We start from the raw sequence: 17,729 nt of genomic DNA, 5'->3' as shown, positions 1-17,729 counted from the left end.
TTCTGACATTCAGTTTGGAGTCCAGGAGATTGTCTTGACCAGGACCACACCCCTAAATGCATTGAAGCAACTGCCATGTGATTGGTTGATTAGATAATTGCATTAATGAGAAATTGAACAGGTGTTCCTAATAATCCTTTAGGTGAGTGCATACTGTGTGCTGTAGCATGACTACTATGTTTTAATAAATTTATGAGAATTAATACCCAATTATGAATTTTAATATTCAGAAAATATTAATCCATAAATCTCTCGTTTCGGGGCACCATCGGAGTTTTAATTAACCCAGAGTCTCCGGACCTCTGGGTAGTGTTTTAATAATTATACAATTATTCACTAGTGATAGATAGATCTGGCTCAATTATCTTAAATCAGTTAGTCAATCTCATATCTAAGGGTAAATTCTCTACGCAGGGACCTGGAGACAGGCAATACACACAATTCCTTTGGTTACAGTGAGATTTATTAACTAACTAAGTTGAATATAAAAATGCGGTTAAATAAATAAAAGAAATAAACAATGAGAATGTGGGTTCTATTGTGGGAGCATTTGACTCATACGGCAGCTAATGAACGCGAGCCATGAGTTTTAAGAGTTAAAGATCATCTATTAACAACTATGGGACATCACTGATCACAGAATGCAGGGTTTTGGTCTTACTGCGTGTCGCTTCTCCCAGCCGGGTGCTGGTCAACGGCCTCACGCTGGCAGAGATCCGTGCGTTAGGACAGCTTAAAGCCGTCGGCCAGTCGCATTCTCTGCCAGGGAATTCCTCCGGAGGTCCGTCTTTTGTCGGCTTACTGAAGAAACTCGCAGTGGGGCCTTCCTTCCAGAGGGCAGTCCTTTGTTTCCCTGAGGGGGCTTGTCTCCAGTTTCCCGAGAGACTGTCTTTCTTTGACTTTTAATATTTAAATTAAAACTATTGTAATCAAATATCGTCCCACAATCAAACCTTAATTGCCAAACGGTTGTTCTGTTCTTAGTTTAAGCACTTGATAAAAGGAAAACAATTATCAGTAGTTAGATCTTAAAAAAGTTAGCATTTCATAGGAATCACAGATGAGAGGAACTTAACTAGCTTTCTGGATATATTGACGGTTACACGTTCTTAGAGAACATAAGCAAGACACACGAATGGCATCAGATTATTGGACATGAAAAATACAGAGTGACATTTATACATTAACGGCATTTCAGACGACGGCCTGTAATACTTATTTTGTCCACTTGGGGGAGCTTGGGTTACATGATGATAGCTCTGATCGATCCTAAAACAATCTTCTCAGGAGCTGGGGAACTTAGTCATTTTTAACCTTAAATTCAAGCTGGAAAATTAATTGAGTATAGGATGACATTTCTTTACCATCATTTCTAAAGGAGGTGTCAGAAAGTGTGAACAAAGCATTAGTTACAAATAAAATGAATAAAGTCAGGTGACCTTGCTGAAAATTAAAACACTACAAAATGAACTTATTTAGACTCTTTCCAACAACAAATAACAACATAGTGACATAACTACTCAAATGGAGTGGGGAGACTTAATCAAGTAACTAAAAGATTATTTAATTAAACAAGGTAACAGTGTTCTTTTGTCCACACAAAGGAATGTGGACAGTGCCCTTTCTCCGGAGTTTCTCACACCTGGGCGTGAGGAGGAGAATATCCTTTGATGTGAGGTAATTAAACAAAGAGCAAGGTCAGTTGCCATGGTTACGTGTGTGGGGGGGCAGCTTAGGGTTTCCTGCCCTCTCTTACGAAGAGAAGAGTTCAGGAGAAAGCTAGTCTCTGGTGAGTGTTTCTTTTGTCATTTTAACAGTCAGGCGTCAGAGGTGGCAAGTTTTTACGATCAGACGGCCCAGAAACAGCACTTAGGGAAAGCGACCTTTCACCTTTTCCTTTGGAGTCGCTTCAGCCGTCTGTTGAGTTGATATCCCAAACCCCATCCTCCTTCTCTCAGGGAGAGAAAAGGATTTGGAGGCAAACTTAAGTCCAAACTTATTTGATATAAAATGCACAAATCGACACTGTTGGTATATACTTTGTGTATATACTGTGTGTATATATATATATACTGTGTGTATATACTATATATACTGTACATATATATACTGTACATATATACTGTGTATATACTGTATATGTATACTTTGTGTATATACTGTGTGTATATACTATATATATACTGTACATATATATACTGTACATATATACTGTGTATATACTGTATATGTATACTTTGTGTATATACTGTGTATATATATATACTGTGTGTATATACTATATATATACTGTACATATATATACTATGAGCATATACTGTGCATATACTGTGTGTATATACTATATATATATACTGTACATATATATACTGTACATATATACTGTATATGTATACTTTGTGTATATACTGTGTGTATATACTACATATATACTGTACATATATATACTGTACATATATACTGTGTATATACTGTACATATATACTGTACATATATACTGTGTATATACTGTATATGTATACTTTGTGTATATACTGTGTGTATATACTATATATATACTGTACATATATATACTGTACATATATACTGTGTATATACTGTATATGTATACTTTGTGTATATACTGTGTATATATATATACTGTGTGTATATACTATATATATACTGTACATATATATACTATGAGCATATACTGTGCATATACTGTGTGTATATACTATATATATATACTGTACATATATATACTGTACATATATACTGTATATGTATACTTTGTGTATATACTGTGTGTATATACTACATATATACTGTACATATATATACTGTACATATATACTGTGTATATACTGTACATATATACTGTACATATATACTGTGTATATACTGTATATGTATACTTTGTGTATATACTGTGTGTATATACTATATATATACTGTACATATATATACTGTACATATATACTGTGTATATATATATATACTGTGTATATATATATATACTGTGTGTATATACTATATATATACTGTACATATATATATACTATGAGCATATACTGTGTATATACTGTGTGTATATACTATATATATACTGTACTTATATATACTGTACATATATACTGTGTATATACTGTATATGTACAGTATACTTTGTGTATATACTGTGTGTATATGTATTACAGTGTGGTAGAATTGCTTGCTCTTGAACTTCATTTTCAACTTCAAATTCAGTGACTGACTTATTTTCTGTTCTTCACATTACCGAGTTTCAGTCCACAGCTGAGAGACATTTTGATGTTAGACGGAGAAAAACAGGAAACGTTGAAATGAGAGGCGGGAAACAGGATTGAGGTTTCTCTGCGTTTTATTGTTGGTGGATTTCAGGTGGTTCTCACCTGACAGGTGACGTGAGTCAGACAGGAAATGATCTTTGGCAGCACAACGTTTCTATTTGTGTTCGAAAACAAAGAAAACCAGCGACTTTACAGCTGAAACAACTGAGAGAACCGAGTGGTGGAGAACCGACTGTCCTGATCAGCAGTTTGATCTGATGGGTCTGTCCGTCACTGGTACAGTAATTAATACTTCGGTGTCGTTAATAAGCAGTTAATCAATCAGAGGCTGGTTACTCAGTGTACACATCAACACACACACTACAGGAAACTGAACTGATGAAACGAAAGATTATTTATATCACAGAACATTTCAGGCAGAAGACAGAACTCAACAGATATTTCAACAGACAGGAACAGCAGGAGAACGCAAGGGGACCTTTAGAGCAACCTAACAAAAAGTTGGGGGGAACCCAAGTGGAATGTTACAGGAACCTTAGAGGGATCCTAGGGCAACCTAAGTGAAACCTTTGAGGAACCTAGGGGAACTTAGGCCACTGTTAGAGGAACCTTGGAGGGATCCTAGGGCAACCTTAGTGAAACCTTTGAGGAACCTAGGGGAACTTAAGCCACTGTTAGAGGAACCTTGGAGGGATCCTAGGGCAACCTTAGTGAAACCTTTGAGGAACCTAGGGGAAATTAAGCCACTGTTAGTAAAACCTTGGAGGGATCCTAGCGCAACCTTAGTGAAACCTTTGAGGAACCTAGGGGAACTTAGGCCACTGTTAGAGGAACCTTGGAGGGATCCTAGGGCAACCTTAGCGAAACTTTTGAGGAAAGCTTTAAGGAAACTAGGGGAACTTAGGCCAATGGTAGAGGCACTGTAGAGGAACGTTTAGAGAATCTTCCAGCAATTGGTCCCAACTTGGGGCAACCTTAGCAGAGTACTAGGTTAACCTTAGAGGAACTTTATGGGAATGTTTGGGAAACCGTAGTAGAAAGAGGAACCTCAGGAGCCTTTGGGAATCAGTAACCTTAGAGGAATGTCAGAGGAACGCTTTGTGTTTTCAGGGATCTGTTTAGCACCATGTTCCCTCAGTGTGTTCTGTGTGTTGGGTTCCACTGATGTTCCACATGTTTCATTACATTAATGTTATTGATCAGCTGATCAGTAGTTATCATGGTTTGAATAAAAAGAATAAACATAAAAAGTGTAAAACTAAAGTAAAGCTGCCCAGTAAAAAGCACGTATCTCCAAAGTGTTCTTTTAGGCTTTCAGATCAGCTGAAGAATTTAAAGTTCTCCCACTTCATAAAAAGTTTAACCTAAAAACCAGAACCAAGAGTACAGAAGCATCAGTGTCCTTAGTTCCTGAAAGGTTTTTTGGAGATAGGTGGTTTTCAGGGTCACAAGACGTTAAATATCAGATGATCAGAAATCTAAAGTCAGTTTGTGAGGAGGTTCAGACCTGAACCCTGATCCCAGGTTCAGACCTGAACCCTGACGGGTCTCAGCTCAGACCTGTACTCTGATGGATCCCAGCTCAGACCTGAACCCTGATCCCAGCTGAGACCTGAACTCTGACGGATCACAGCTCAGACCTGAACTCTGATCCCAGCTCAGACCTGAACTCTGACGGGTCTCAGCTCAGACCTGAACCCTGACGGGTCTCAGCTCAGACCTGAACTCTAATGGATCCCAGCTCAGACCTGAACCCTGATCCCAGCTCAGACCTGAACTCTGATGGATCCCAGCTCAGACCTGAACCCTGATCCCAGCTCAGAGCTGAACCTCCATGAAACTGAATATTAACAAATGTTTAGGATGCCTCCTCCACTTTTCCCTCCTCTGCTCCTCCTTCCTCTCCTTTCTCCTCCTGAGGCAGGGTGGAGGACAGAGCGTACTCCTGACTGACTCCCTCAGAAACCACAGACAGATCCACCTCCACACCGGACGCCTCCTCGCCTCCCTTCTCCTCCCCCTCCTCTTTCTCTTTCACTTTCTCGTCGTCCTCCTCCTTTTTCAGCTGCTCCTTCAGCTTCTCCTCCTCTTGCTCCTCCTGCTCGGCCGGAGCCAGCTGGGCGTGGACCTCGGTGAAAGGGACTTCCTGGTCGGTGCTGCCCTGCGGGGAGAGCTGCACGTCTGCCTCGATGACAAACGACTCTGCGGTCTGAGCGGCGGCCTCGGTGGGCTGAGAGCCGGAGCTGCTGCGAGGCTGGAACACAGACAGGAAGTGGAATAACTACGGACCATAGAGGCATTTTAGAGGCATGTCAGGGGAACCTTGGGAGAACATTAATGACAGAAATCATGGAAGAATCAGACATGAAGCTTGTGGTAAGCTCAGGAGAAAATGGGGCAACCTCAGGTTACCTAGATGGCAGCATTAAAGGAACCTTAGTAGAACCTTACAGGACCTTTAGTGGGAATGTGTAGAACCTTCCTGATGCTTAAAGGGAAACCTAGGGATAATGTTAGAGGAAACTATGGGGGTACTTGGTGTCAGGGGAACATTAGAGGAACTTCTTGGAGTCTAATAATGACAGAGATCCCAGTACCTTACTGATGCTTAAAGGGGAATGTCTCGGGTTACGTATGTAACCCTTGTTCCCCGAGAAGGGGAACGAGACACTGCGTCGGTGACGACACTATGGGAACGCCTCTGGGCATGGCAGGGCTGAAATCATGAATGAAACTACTCCAATCCTATTGGCGTTGCTAGAACGGTAGCGTGTGACGGCGTAACTGGAGGCGTATATAAGCACACCGGCACAACGGACACATTAGCTCTTTGCTATGAAGCAAGGCACTCCAGGCGGGGCGAGATGTGGCGGACCGACGCAGTGTCTCGTTCCCCTTCTCGGGGAACAAGGGTTACATACGTAACCCGAGACGTTCCCCTTCGAGGGAACTCGAACTGCGTCGGTGAGGACACTATGGGAACGAGAATACCCACTATTCCACGCCGAAGCCTCCGCCTGCCCCCCAGCGTGCAGTAACCCATAGGCACGACTTAAGAGGAGAGCGCACGGGTGCAGGGTGCAGAGGGAAGGTCCAGACTGTAAAACCGGATGAAAGTGTGAGGAGTGGCCCAGCCAGCTGCCTCACACAAATCCTAGAGCCCCTACGAGGAGGGCCCTAGAGGCCGCCATGCCTCGAGTGGAGTGCTCCCTTACGGCCATAGGTGAAGGTTACCCGCGCACCTGATAGGCCTGCAACTGGTCTGCTTTCCTCCATCGGGAGGACCTCAGAGACTCAGCGCTCTGACCGGGCAGAGCAGATGAAGTCTCCCGTCCTCCGCCGTCACATGAGGTGGGGGATGAAACGCCTGCAGCACTGTAGACCCTGCCAACCTGGATGGAACCTTAGGGACATAACCCGGGCAGGGGTGCAGGATGGCTCTGACCCTCCCCAGGGCAAACTCCAGGCATTGAGGAGAAACCGAAAGTGCCTGGAGATCCCCCACCCTCTTCAGAGAGGTGATAGCGAGGAGAAAGGCCATCTTAATGGTCAGGTGCATGGCCTCACCCGACTCCAGGGGTTCGAAGGGGGCCTCAGCCAGCAGTTCCCAAGTGGGAACCCTGGAACGAGTCACGGGTCTCCGGAGGAAGCACACGACCAGTGGAAGCCTCCCCAAAGGCCCATCCCTCAGAGGGGCATGGAACGCTGCCATGGCAGCCACATACACCTTGAGTGTGGATGGGGAAAGGCCAGCAGAGAAATGGTCCTGGAGGAACTCCAGTACTATAGTCACCGGGCAGGTAACTGGGTCCACCACTTGTTCTCTACACCAGGTGGCAAACACATTCGACTTCAGGCCGTACGTCCTTCTCATGGACGGGGCTCTGGAGCTGAGCAGCGTCTCGACTGTTCCCGCCGTCAGGCCCACCTCCAGGAACTGGGCCCCCTCAGGGGCCAGACCCAGAGTCTCCACAGGGCGGGGCAAGGGTGAAAGACCTGGCCCTCCACCTGAGACAGCAGAGGGACCTGCCATGGCGGGCCCTCGAGGAGCGATATTATGTCCGGCCAAAACGGGGCTACCAGCGGTAGGCTGACACCGTCCTGACGGACCCGCTCCAGAACCCAGAGCAGAACGACTGGGGGAAAGGCATACAGACAGAAACCAAGGCTTCCTCCATACTGACAGGGAATGAAGGCACCTGCTCGTAACCCGTATCAGACGGAACAGATTTCCCCTCGGGGAGAATCCCTTGGATTTTAACCACCACTGCAGGGCTCTCATGTGCAGCAGGCCAGACGAGATTACGCTGGACGCTGCCGCCATGAGACCCAACACCCTCTGAAAGTGTTTCACAGTGATTGTGCGGCCTAACTTCACTCAGGTTACCGAGAACAAAATGGACCCGACTCGTGCAAGCGACAGGTGGGCCCGCATCGTCGTCGAGTCCCACACCACCCCTAGGAACGTAGTCCGTTGGGCAGGCGTCAGCACGCTCTTCTTCGCGTTGAGCCACAGCCCCAAACGCTGAAGGTGGGCGAGGATGACATCTCGATGCCGAACCGCTAGCTCCCAAGACTGAGCCAAGATGAGCCAGTCGTTGATGTAGTTTAATATGCAGATGCCCTGGAGCCTCAGCGGGGCCAGAGCTGCATCCATGCATTTGGTGAACGTGCGAGGAGAGAGTGCTAGGCCGAACGGAAGAACCCGATACTGGTACGCCGCGCTCACGAAGGCGAACCTCAGGAACTTCCTGTGAGAGGGATGGATGGAGATGTGGAAATATGCGTCTCACAGATCTATCGTGACAAACCAATCCTCGGATTGGATGTGACTGATGATGGCGGGGATGGTGAGTATCCTGAACCTGAATCTCCTCAGAGATTGGTTCAGGGACCGCAGATCTAAAATCGGACGCAGTCCTCCGTCCTTCTTGGGAACTATGAAGTACCGGCTGTAGAACCTGGACTCCCTGACTGGCGGGGAAATGAGTTCTATGGCCCCTTTCTCCAGCAGAGAGTGAACTTCTTGTCCCAACACCTGGCTCTGCTCTGAGTGCACCGCAGTCCAGACCACCCCGTTGAATCTGGGGGGGCAGACCCGGAACTGCAGCCTGTAGCCCTCCATGACGTTACGCAGGACCCACAGGGAATTGTTGGCAACGCTCCGCCAAGCTCCTGCAAAATCTGCCAAGGGAACCAGCCCCTCGGGGCCTGATGCTTAAAGGGGAACCTAGGGGAATGTTAGAGGAAACCTGGGGACACTTTATGTTAGGGAAACCTTAGAGGAACTTTATTGAGTCTAATAATGACAGAGATCCCAGTACTTTACTGATGCTTAAAGGGGAACCTAGGGGAATGTTAGAGGAAACGTTGGTTGGGGGTACTTGGTGTCAGTGGAACCTTAGAGGAACTTCTTGGAGTCTAATAATGACAGAGATCCCAGTACCATCCTGATGCTTAAAGGGAAACCTAGGGGAATGTTAGAGGAAACTTTGGGGGTACTTGGTGTCAGTGGAACCTTAGAGGAACTTCACAGAGTCCAATAATGACAGAGATCCCACTACCTTCCTGATGCTGAAGGACAGAGGCGAAACCTTCAGGCTGGAGGTTTTCTGTTTGATTTTCTCTCGTTGCTCCTGAGAAACGATCTTTGTTCCTATCTTCGTCATCTTCTTCTCGATGTTCTGCCTGGAAAACGCCTTCTTCAGACTATCGACCTGCAGAGAGAGAGACAGTTACACACCTATCTGACTGTTCACCTGTCTGACTGTTCACCTGTCTTTGGTTCTCACCTTCTTCAGACTGGATCGTTTCAGTTTCTCGGCTCTGGATTTCTCCATGTTCTCCAGATCGTGAGGCCACACCTCCTCTTCCTCTAGCTCCGCCTCTAGCCCGACATCCTCATCAGATGATAGGTCGATGGTCTGGAGCCCGCTCTCCTGGGAATGGTCGCCGTCAACGACACCCGGTGCCGATTCATCGCCTTCCTCCAAAATCTCATCACGAGGGAACGGAGGAGGATCCTTCACGAAAACACTGGTAGGGATCTCGTTCTCCTCCTGAAGTAGAGAACATTAGGGAAATATTCAAGAAACTGTACTTTGGAAAGGGGGCCTTAGTTGGAGGATCTTAGAGCATCTTTATTAGAATCTTTGGGGGAACCTTTGGGGGAACCTTGGGAGATTGTTAGGGGGGACAGCCTTTCCAAAGGAGAATACAGTCCAGTGTAACATGTGACTGCTTTATGGATTCCCCAGGAAACAGGAAATAGACAAACACAATCTGGTGACACAAAGTTTCACAAGTCAATATGTTTAAATATGTTTCAACTGTAAAAGCTTAATTAAATCATAATTAATAGTACATTTATTGGGTTTAAGGTCAAAATGAAGGGCTTCAGCTTGAAGACTCTCTCTTGTCTTCATATTCTATGTGTGGACAGGGTTCTCCCTCTACTCCTGCCTGTACAGGGGTATGCAGTAAGTGTAAAGTAAAATGTTCGAACACAAAGACATTCAAAGAGAACAACACAAACAGGAAGACCTGGAGGGCAGAGCTTAAAGGTTCCTCAGAGAGGGAAAGGGTTAAAAAGCAGAGCTGACAGAGAACCACACCCACTGAGGAATGCTGGGTATTTCAGGGAGGACGGGAATGTTTAGTGTTGGTGAGACAGACAACTCACACATGTGTACTCAGTCATACTGCAGTACTAAACAGGTGGTTAGAAAACATTTACAGTAAGGACACTACCTTCAGTTACTATAATTGTACTGCAGAGTTAATGTAGAATTTACTGCATTACTACTCCTACGACTACAGTATTAGTACAGAACAGTCACACACGTGTATTGGCCAAGACGCTCTTGGAAAATAATTTTTTAATATCAATGAGTTTTCTTTCTGGTTAAATAAAGGTAAAATAAATTTTAAAAAGTATTACCTATAGATCTACGGTTACCTGTGATAACGTGCAGTGACACAGATCTTAGAAACCATAGAAACATTTTTTTCAAGTTCAACTCTTCAGTCTGATCACATGTTCTCTGTGTGGGAAAGTACGGATTTGAGAACAGTTGAAGGGCCGAGTCAGATTTGCCATGACAACCAGACCACAAGAAGGCAGCTCTGACCTTTGTCTGCATAAAGTTTTTCAGTTCAACTCCTGCAGCAGCTGATGACCAAATAAGGTCACTGAAAATGACTGAAAATCACCAGCAAACAGACAGAACAAAGGTCTGTGGAGAACTTTACCTTAGTGTCTGTGGAAAACTTTACTGCCTGTGTAGAACTTTACGATATGCAGAGAATCTTACTGTCTGTAGAGAACAATACTGTATGCAGAGAACTTTACTGGCTGTGGAGAACCTTACTGAATGTAGAGAACATTACTGCCTGTGGAGATCTTCACTGTCTGTGTAGACCTTTTGTGTCTAAATGAATAAATGTAAATGTGTCTGAGGAGAACTCTGTTGCCTCTGGAGAACCTTACTGCCTGTTTAGAACTTAACTGTCTGTGGGGAACTTTAATGATGGAGACCTTTACTTACAGAGCAGATGTTTAATACGTTTGATTAGTTTGATATTTGAATGATGATGACTTTACTCATCATGTTTTGTCATATCAGACAGATAAGTGACAGTTTAACTGTGCTACACATCAAGATCAGTTCATTCATCATGAGGAGTACTATTACTACTACTACTACTAGTAGTACTACTACTGTTACTATTACTACTACTACTACTACTACTGCTTCTACTGCTACGGTTACTACTTCTTTATCTATTACTGTTACTACTTCTGTATCTACTACTACTGTTACTACTTCTTTATCTATTACTGTTACTACTACTGTTACTACTACTACTACTACTACTACTGTTACTACTACTACTACTACTACTACTGTTACTACTACTACTGTTACTACTTCTGCTTCTACTACTGTTACTACAACTGTTACTTCTGCCTCTACTACTACTGTTACTACAACTGTTACTTCTGCTTCTACTACTACTGTTACTACTACTGTTACTACTTCTGTTACTACTACTGTTACTACTACTGTTACTACTTCTGTTACTACTGTTACTACTTCTTTATCTATTACTGTTACTACTACTGTTACTACTTCTGTTACTACTGTTACTACTTCTTTATCTACTACTGTTACTACTACTGTTACTTCTGCTTCTCCTACTACTGTTACTACTTCTTTATCTATTACTGTTAATACTACTGTTACTACTTCTTTATCTATTACTGTTACTACTACTGTTACTACTTCTGTTACTACTACTACTGTTACTTCTGCCTCTACTACTACTGCTATTACTTCTGTATCTACATCAGTTACTACTACTGTTACTTCTGCCTCTACTACTACTGCTATTACTTCTGTATCTACATCAGTTACTACTACTGTTACTTCTGCTTCTACTACTACTGTTACTACTTCTTTATCTATTACTGTTACGACTACTGTTACTTCTGCTTCTACTACTACTCTTACTACTACTGTTACTTCTGCTTCTACTACTACTGTTACTACTTCTTTATCTATTACTGTTACTACTACTGTTACTACTTCTGTTACTACTACTGTTACTACTTCTTTATCTATTACTGTTACTACAACTGTTACTACTTCTGTTACTACTACTGTTACTACTTCTTTATCTATTACTATTACTACTACTGTTACTTCTGCTTCTACTACTACTGTTACTACTTCTTTATCTATTACTGTTACTACTACTGTTACTACTTCTTTATCTATTACTGTTACTACTTCTTTATCTAGTACTGTTACTACTACTGTTACTTCTGCTTCTACTACTACTGTTACTACTTCTTTATCTATTACTGTTACTACTACTGTTACTTCTGCTTCTACTACTACTCTTACTACTACTGTTACTTCTGCTTCTACTACTACTGTTACTACTTCTTTATCTATTACTGTTACTACTTCTGTTACTACTACTGTTACTACTTCTTTATCTATTACTGTTACTACTACTGTTACTACTTCTTTATCTATTACTGTTACTACTTCTTTATCTACATCAGTTACTACTACTGTTACTTCTGCTTCTACTACTACTGTTACTACTTCTTTATCTATTACTGTTACTACTACTGTTACTTCTGCTTCTACTACTACTGTTACTTCTGCTTCTACTACTACTCTTACTACTACTGTTACTTCTGCTTCTACTACTACTGTTACTACTTCTTTATCTATTACTGTTACTACTTCTGTTACTACTACTGTTACTACTTCTTTATCTATTACTGTTACTACTACTGTTACTTCTGCCTCTACTACTACTGCTATTACTTCTGTATCTACGTCTGTTACTACTACTGTTACTTCTGCTTCTACTACTACTGTTACTACTTCTTTATCTATTACTGTTACTACTACTGTTACTACTTCTTTATCTATTACTGTTACTACTACTGTTACTACTACTGTTACTACTTCTTTATCTATTACTGTTACTACTACTGTTACTACTTCTTTATCTATTACTGTTACTACTACTGTTACTTCTGCCTCTACTACTACTGCTATTACTTCTGTATCTACGTCTGTTACTACTACTGTTACTTCTGCTTCTACTACTACTGTTACTACTACTGTTACTACTTCTTTATCTATTACTGTTACTACTACTGTTACTACTTCTTTATCTATTACTGTTACTACTACTGTTACTTCTGCTTCTACTACTACTGTTACTACTTCTTTATCTATTACTGTTACTTCTGCTTCTACTACTACTGCTATTACTTCTGTATCTACGTCTGTTACTACTACTGTTACTTCTGCTTCTACTACTACTGTTACTACTTCTTTATCTATTACTGTTACTACTACTGTTACTACTTCTTTATCTATTACTGTTACTACTACTGTTACTTCTGCTTCTACTACTACTGTTACTACTTCTTTATCTATTACTGTTACTACTACTGTTACTACTACTGTTACTTCTGCTTCTACTACTACTGTTACTACTTCTTTATCTATTACTGTTACTACTACTGTTACTACTTCTGTTACTACTACTGTTAGTACTTCTTTATCTATTACTGTTACTACTACTGTTACTTCTGCTTCTACTACTACTGTTACTACTTCTTTATCTATTACTGTTACTACTACTGTTACTACTTCTGTTACTACTACTGTTACTACTTCTTTATCTATTACTGTTACTACTACTGTTACTACTTCTGTTACTACTACTGTTACTACTTCTTTATCTATTACTGTTACTACTACTTTTACTACTTCTGTTACTACTACTGTTACTACTTCTTTATCTATTACTGTTACTACTACTGTTACTACTTCTGTTACTACTACTGTTACTACTTCTTTATCTATTACTGTTACTACTACTGTTACTACTTCTGTTACTACTACTACTGTTACTACTTCTTTATCTATTACTGTTACTACTAATGTTACTTCTGCTTCTACTACTTCTATTACTACTACTACTGTTACTTCTGCTTCTACTAGTACTGTTACTACTTCTTTATTTACTACTGTTACTACTACTGTTACTACTTCTTTATCTATTACTGTTACTACTAATGTTACTTCTGCTTCTACTACTTCTATTACTACTACTACTGTTACTTCTGCTTCTACTAGTACTGTTACTACTTCTTTATCTATTACTGTTACTACTACTGTTACTTCTGCTTCTACTACCACTGGTACTACTTCTTTATCTATTACTGTTACTATTACTGTTACTTCTTCTATTACTACTACTACTGTTACTTCTGCTTCTACTAGTACTGTTACTACTTCTTCATTTACTACTGTTACTACTACTGTTGCTTCTGCTTCTACTACTGTTACTACTACATTACATTACAATACATTAATTTAGCTGACACTACTTCTGTTACTACTAATGTTACTACTACTACTGCAAGTACTACTACTACTGGTACTTTGGCTTCCACTACTAATGTTACTACTTCTGTTACTACTACTGTTAGTACTGCTGACTATTTTCAAAGTGGAGTATGGAGACTATTAGCAATTGCTAATTTGCAACACCTGTCCCTAGAAGGGCTTTTAAAGAAATAAAACATTAAAACAGTAATGAAAGAAAAAGGAAAATACAATATGATGATGACATTACAATGACACAAAATAAAAGGAGGTAAAATGCGTAAGTCAAAATACAATAAAAACATGTAATGCAGTAAACTAGATGTGAGTACATGTTCCTGTTACGAGTTGTACTTTTTCCCTGTGAGTTTTTGCCATTGTTTCATGTGTCCTTCTATTTGTCTGTTTCTCTTGTTCCTTGTCCTTAGTAGTTTATGTCTTGTCTCTTATCTTAGCTCTTGGTTCTGTGTTTTAGTTCTGTCTTTGTTCCCAGTCGTGTGCCTTGGTTCATGTGTTAGTATTTACTTCAGGTTCCTTGTCTGCATTATTCTAGTTTAGTCTGCTCATGTCTGAGTTAGTTTGTTTATTTCTGATCTGTTACTTCTTGTGATATGGCCTGTGTTTAGTGTTGAGTAGCCTGTGTTGTGTCTGTTACCCCAGTAATCCCTCTGCATGTCAGTCTCTCTGTTTTCCCCTGCTCTCTCTCTGCCCGCCTGTGTCTTGTTAGCCTCATGTCTGTCACCTGTGTTACTCCCGCCCTGCTCGTCAGTCCCTGGTGTATATATGTTTGTTGTTTCTCTTCAGTCTTCGTCCGGTCATTGTTTGTGTTACCCCCTGTCTGTCGTGTGTATACGCTCTGTTTCCTGTTGTCAGCCTCGCTCGTCTTGTCACCCTGTTCCTTTTGATTTCTGTTGGGATTACCTTGTTTTTTGGACTCTGTCAGTAAGTGTGCTTGCCTTTTGTTTGTTTTGCCACAATAAACCCCCTTTGAACTGCACCTCCTCTGCCTTGCGTCCTGCGTTTGGGTCCTCCAACCTGCCTCATCACCACTAACCGAAACAGTTTGTTGCTGAACTAACCAGGACTCGGCCTCTCTTTTAAAAGTGATGAAGTTTGCAGCAGTTTTCAAGTGTTTAGGTAGCAAGTTCCAAGACTTTGCTCCTTTTACAGAAAACGCCGTCTGAGCAAAAGAAGTTTTGCAAAATGAAACTTTACAATCGCCATTTGAAGCTGCTCTGGTGGATCTGCTGCTACTCTGTAGTCTCTTAATGTACTTACATAAAGGCTGAGGAGCACGTCCATTTAAATACAAGTTTTACATAATGAAAATCAGTAAAGTTAGCAAAACTTGAATCTTGTATTTGCTTAAACTGCGACAATGAATTTCACAGTCAGCCCCTACCTGACCTGTGACCTCTGACCTTCAGCTCTGCTCATCACACTGACCTGGAAGATGAGGACTTTAAAGTTGTTTCTGTTGATCAGGTGGGCGTGGTTCGCCTCCAGCTTCTTCACCTGGACGCCCTGACGCTCCATCTTATCACGAACCTGCAGAGACAAGCAGAGGTTTTTAGCAGAGCTGAACTCTGACAGGTGGCAGGTGAGGTCACACAGGTAACACCAGTCCTGACCTCCTTCATGGTGACGGACAGTTTGCGGCTCTTGTCCAGCAGCTTGCTGACGGTGTTGGAGGTGTGGCTGTGGCTCTTGGACAGCTTGGTCATATCAGCCTGGATCCCTCTCACCACGCCCTCCATCTCTACCTGATGCACCTGAAACACAAAAAGCCAAAAACTAATCAGATACCAGCCTGCACCCTCTGACCACGCCCTCCGAGTTCAATCTCAAAACGTTTAGCACTGGTTTACGTTTTTCGTAGAGGCTTGCTAGCTTAGCTTGTTGCTAAAGGAACCACCACTGATGGTCTGAATGTGGTTCAGACAGTGACTGACACCTGTTAGTTTGACATCCAGGTGTTTGTCTCATTGTGGTGTGAATAGTTCACTGTGACTGCAGCTACAGACAGAGTATCTGGTCTCTTAAGTTCACTCTGCAGCATCACAGCAGATGAAACAGTCTGCTGAAGTCCTGTGGGCCCAGATTCTGGTTTTAGTCTGAGTTTATCAGTCAGTGTTTGTTTTTTGGGACGGATCCTCACATGTCCGAACCTGGAAATGTCTTTCAATTCAGTCATTGTTGATTTCTTCCACTTTAATCCGTTGTTAAAGGTAGTTCATGTTGACTGACTTTCTGTGAGACTGGAGCCAGTCTGACAGAAAACCTGTTCTAACATGTTAAAGATCTTTCAGATACCATCTGAACTGTGAACTACAAACACAGCAGCAGCAGCAGTAACAGGAAGTAGCTCGAATTTATCTTTTGATAAAGATGCAGACAAAGATTATGAACTGACTGTTCACTGATGAACAGAGTTTTTGGTGTTAGTACTGGTATCTGAACTGGAGTTAGTAACTGGTGTCAGTACTGGTGTCTGAACTGGAATTAGTACAGTGTAAGTACGTTGTACTGGTGTCTGAACTAGAGTTAGTACTGGTGTCAGTACTGGTGTCTGAACCACAGTTAGTACTGGTGTCTGAACTGGAGTTAGTACAGTATAAGTACGTTGTACTGGTGTCTGAACCACAGCTAGTACTGGTGTCTGAACCGGAGTTAGTACTGGTGTCTGAACCACAGTTAGTACTGGTGTCTGAACTGGAGTTAGTACTGGTGTCAGTACTGGTGTCTGAACCACAGTTAGTACTGGTGTCTGAACTGGAGTTAGTACAGTATAAGTACGTTGTACTGGTGTCTGAACCACAGCTAGTACTGGTGTCTGAACCGGAGTTAGTACTGGTGTCTGAACCACAGTTAGTACTGGTGTCTGAACTGGAGTTAGTACTGGTGTCAGTACTGGTGTCTGAACCACAGTTAGTACTGGTGTCTGAACTGGAGTTAGTACAGTATAAGTACGTTGTACTGGTGTCTGAACCACAGCTAGTACTGGTGTCTGAACCGGAGTTAGTACTGGTGTCTGAACCACAGTTAGTACTGGTGTCTGAACTGGAGTTAGTACTGGTGTCAGTACTGGTGTCTGAACCACAGTTAGTACTGGTGTCTGAACTGGAGTTAGTACAGTATAAGTACGTTGTACTGGTGTCTGAACCACAGCTAGTACTGGTGTCTGAACCGGAGTTAGTACTGGTGTCTGAACCACAGTTAGTACTGGTGTCTGAACTGGAGTTAGTACTGGTGTCAGTACTGGTGTCTGAACCACAGTTAGTACTGGTGTCTGAACTGGAGTTAGTACAGTATAAGTACGTTGTACTGGTGTCTGAACCACAGCTAGTACTGGTGTCTGAACCGGAGTTAGTACTGGTGTCTGAACCACAGTTAGTACTGGTGTCTGAACTGGAGTTAGTACTGGTGTCAGTACTGGTGTCTGAACCATAGTTAGTACTTGTGTCTGAACTGGAGTTAGTACAGTGTAAGTACGTTGTACTGGTGTCTGAACCAC

At 42.2% G+C, this 17,729-nt stretch overlaps 2 protein-coding genes across 4 annotated transcripts in view; both read right to left on the bottom strand.

The window, feature by feature from the left end:
• LOC123971238 (NLR family CARD domain-containing protein 3-like) overlaps positions 1-17,729 on the bottom strand; it is a 427,855-nt gene that overhangs the window by 317,860 nt on the left and 92,266 nt on the right. The gene's annotated exons all lie outside the window — the stretch shown is intronic.
• Positions 3,344-17,729, bottom strand: part of cavin2b (caveolae associated protein 2b) — a 19,710-nt gene continuing 5,324 nt past the window's right edge. The window contains exons 2-7 of one of the 3 annotated variants that reach the window (XR_006825325.1): positions 15,847-15,987; positions 15,662-15,763; positions 9,083-9,349; positions 8,855-9,007; positions 4,083-5,544; positions 3,344-3,857 (exon numbers count right to left, since the gene is read on the bottom strand). Coding sequence is in view for 1 of the 3 variants with exons in the window: in XM_046050951.1 (XP_045906907.1) it covers positions 5,149-5,544; positions 8,855-9,007; positions 9,083-9,349; positions 15,662-15,763; positions 15,847-15,987 (1,059 nt within the window). In the remaining 2 variants the exon portion in view is untranslated. Of the gene's footprint in view, positions 5,545-8,854; positions 9,008-9,082; positions 9,350-15,661; positions 15,764-15,846; positions 15,988-17,729 lie in introns of all 3 variants that reach the window. The other 2 variants (XR_006825324.1, XM_046050951.1) reach the window with 2 other exon arrangements.

This window comes from Micropterus dolomieu, linkage group LG01, assembly GCF_021292245.1.
Source record: "Micropterus dolomieu isolate WLL.071019.BEF.003 ecotype Adirondacks linkage group LG01, ASM2129224v1, whole genome shotgun sequence".
Classification (NCBI taxonomy): domain Eukaryota; kingdom Metazoa; phylum Chordata; class Actinopteri; order Centrarchiformes; family Centrarchidae; genus Micropterus; species Micropterus dolomieu.
Note: the sequence above shows the minus strand (reverse complement) of the source record. Positions and strands in the feature narration are given on the sequence as shown.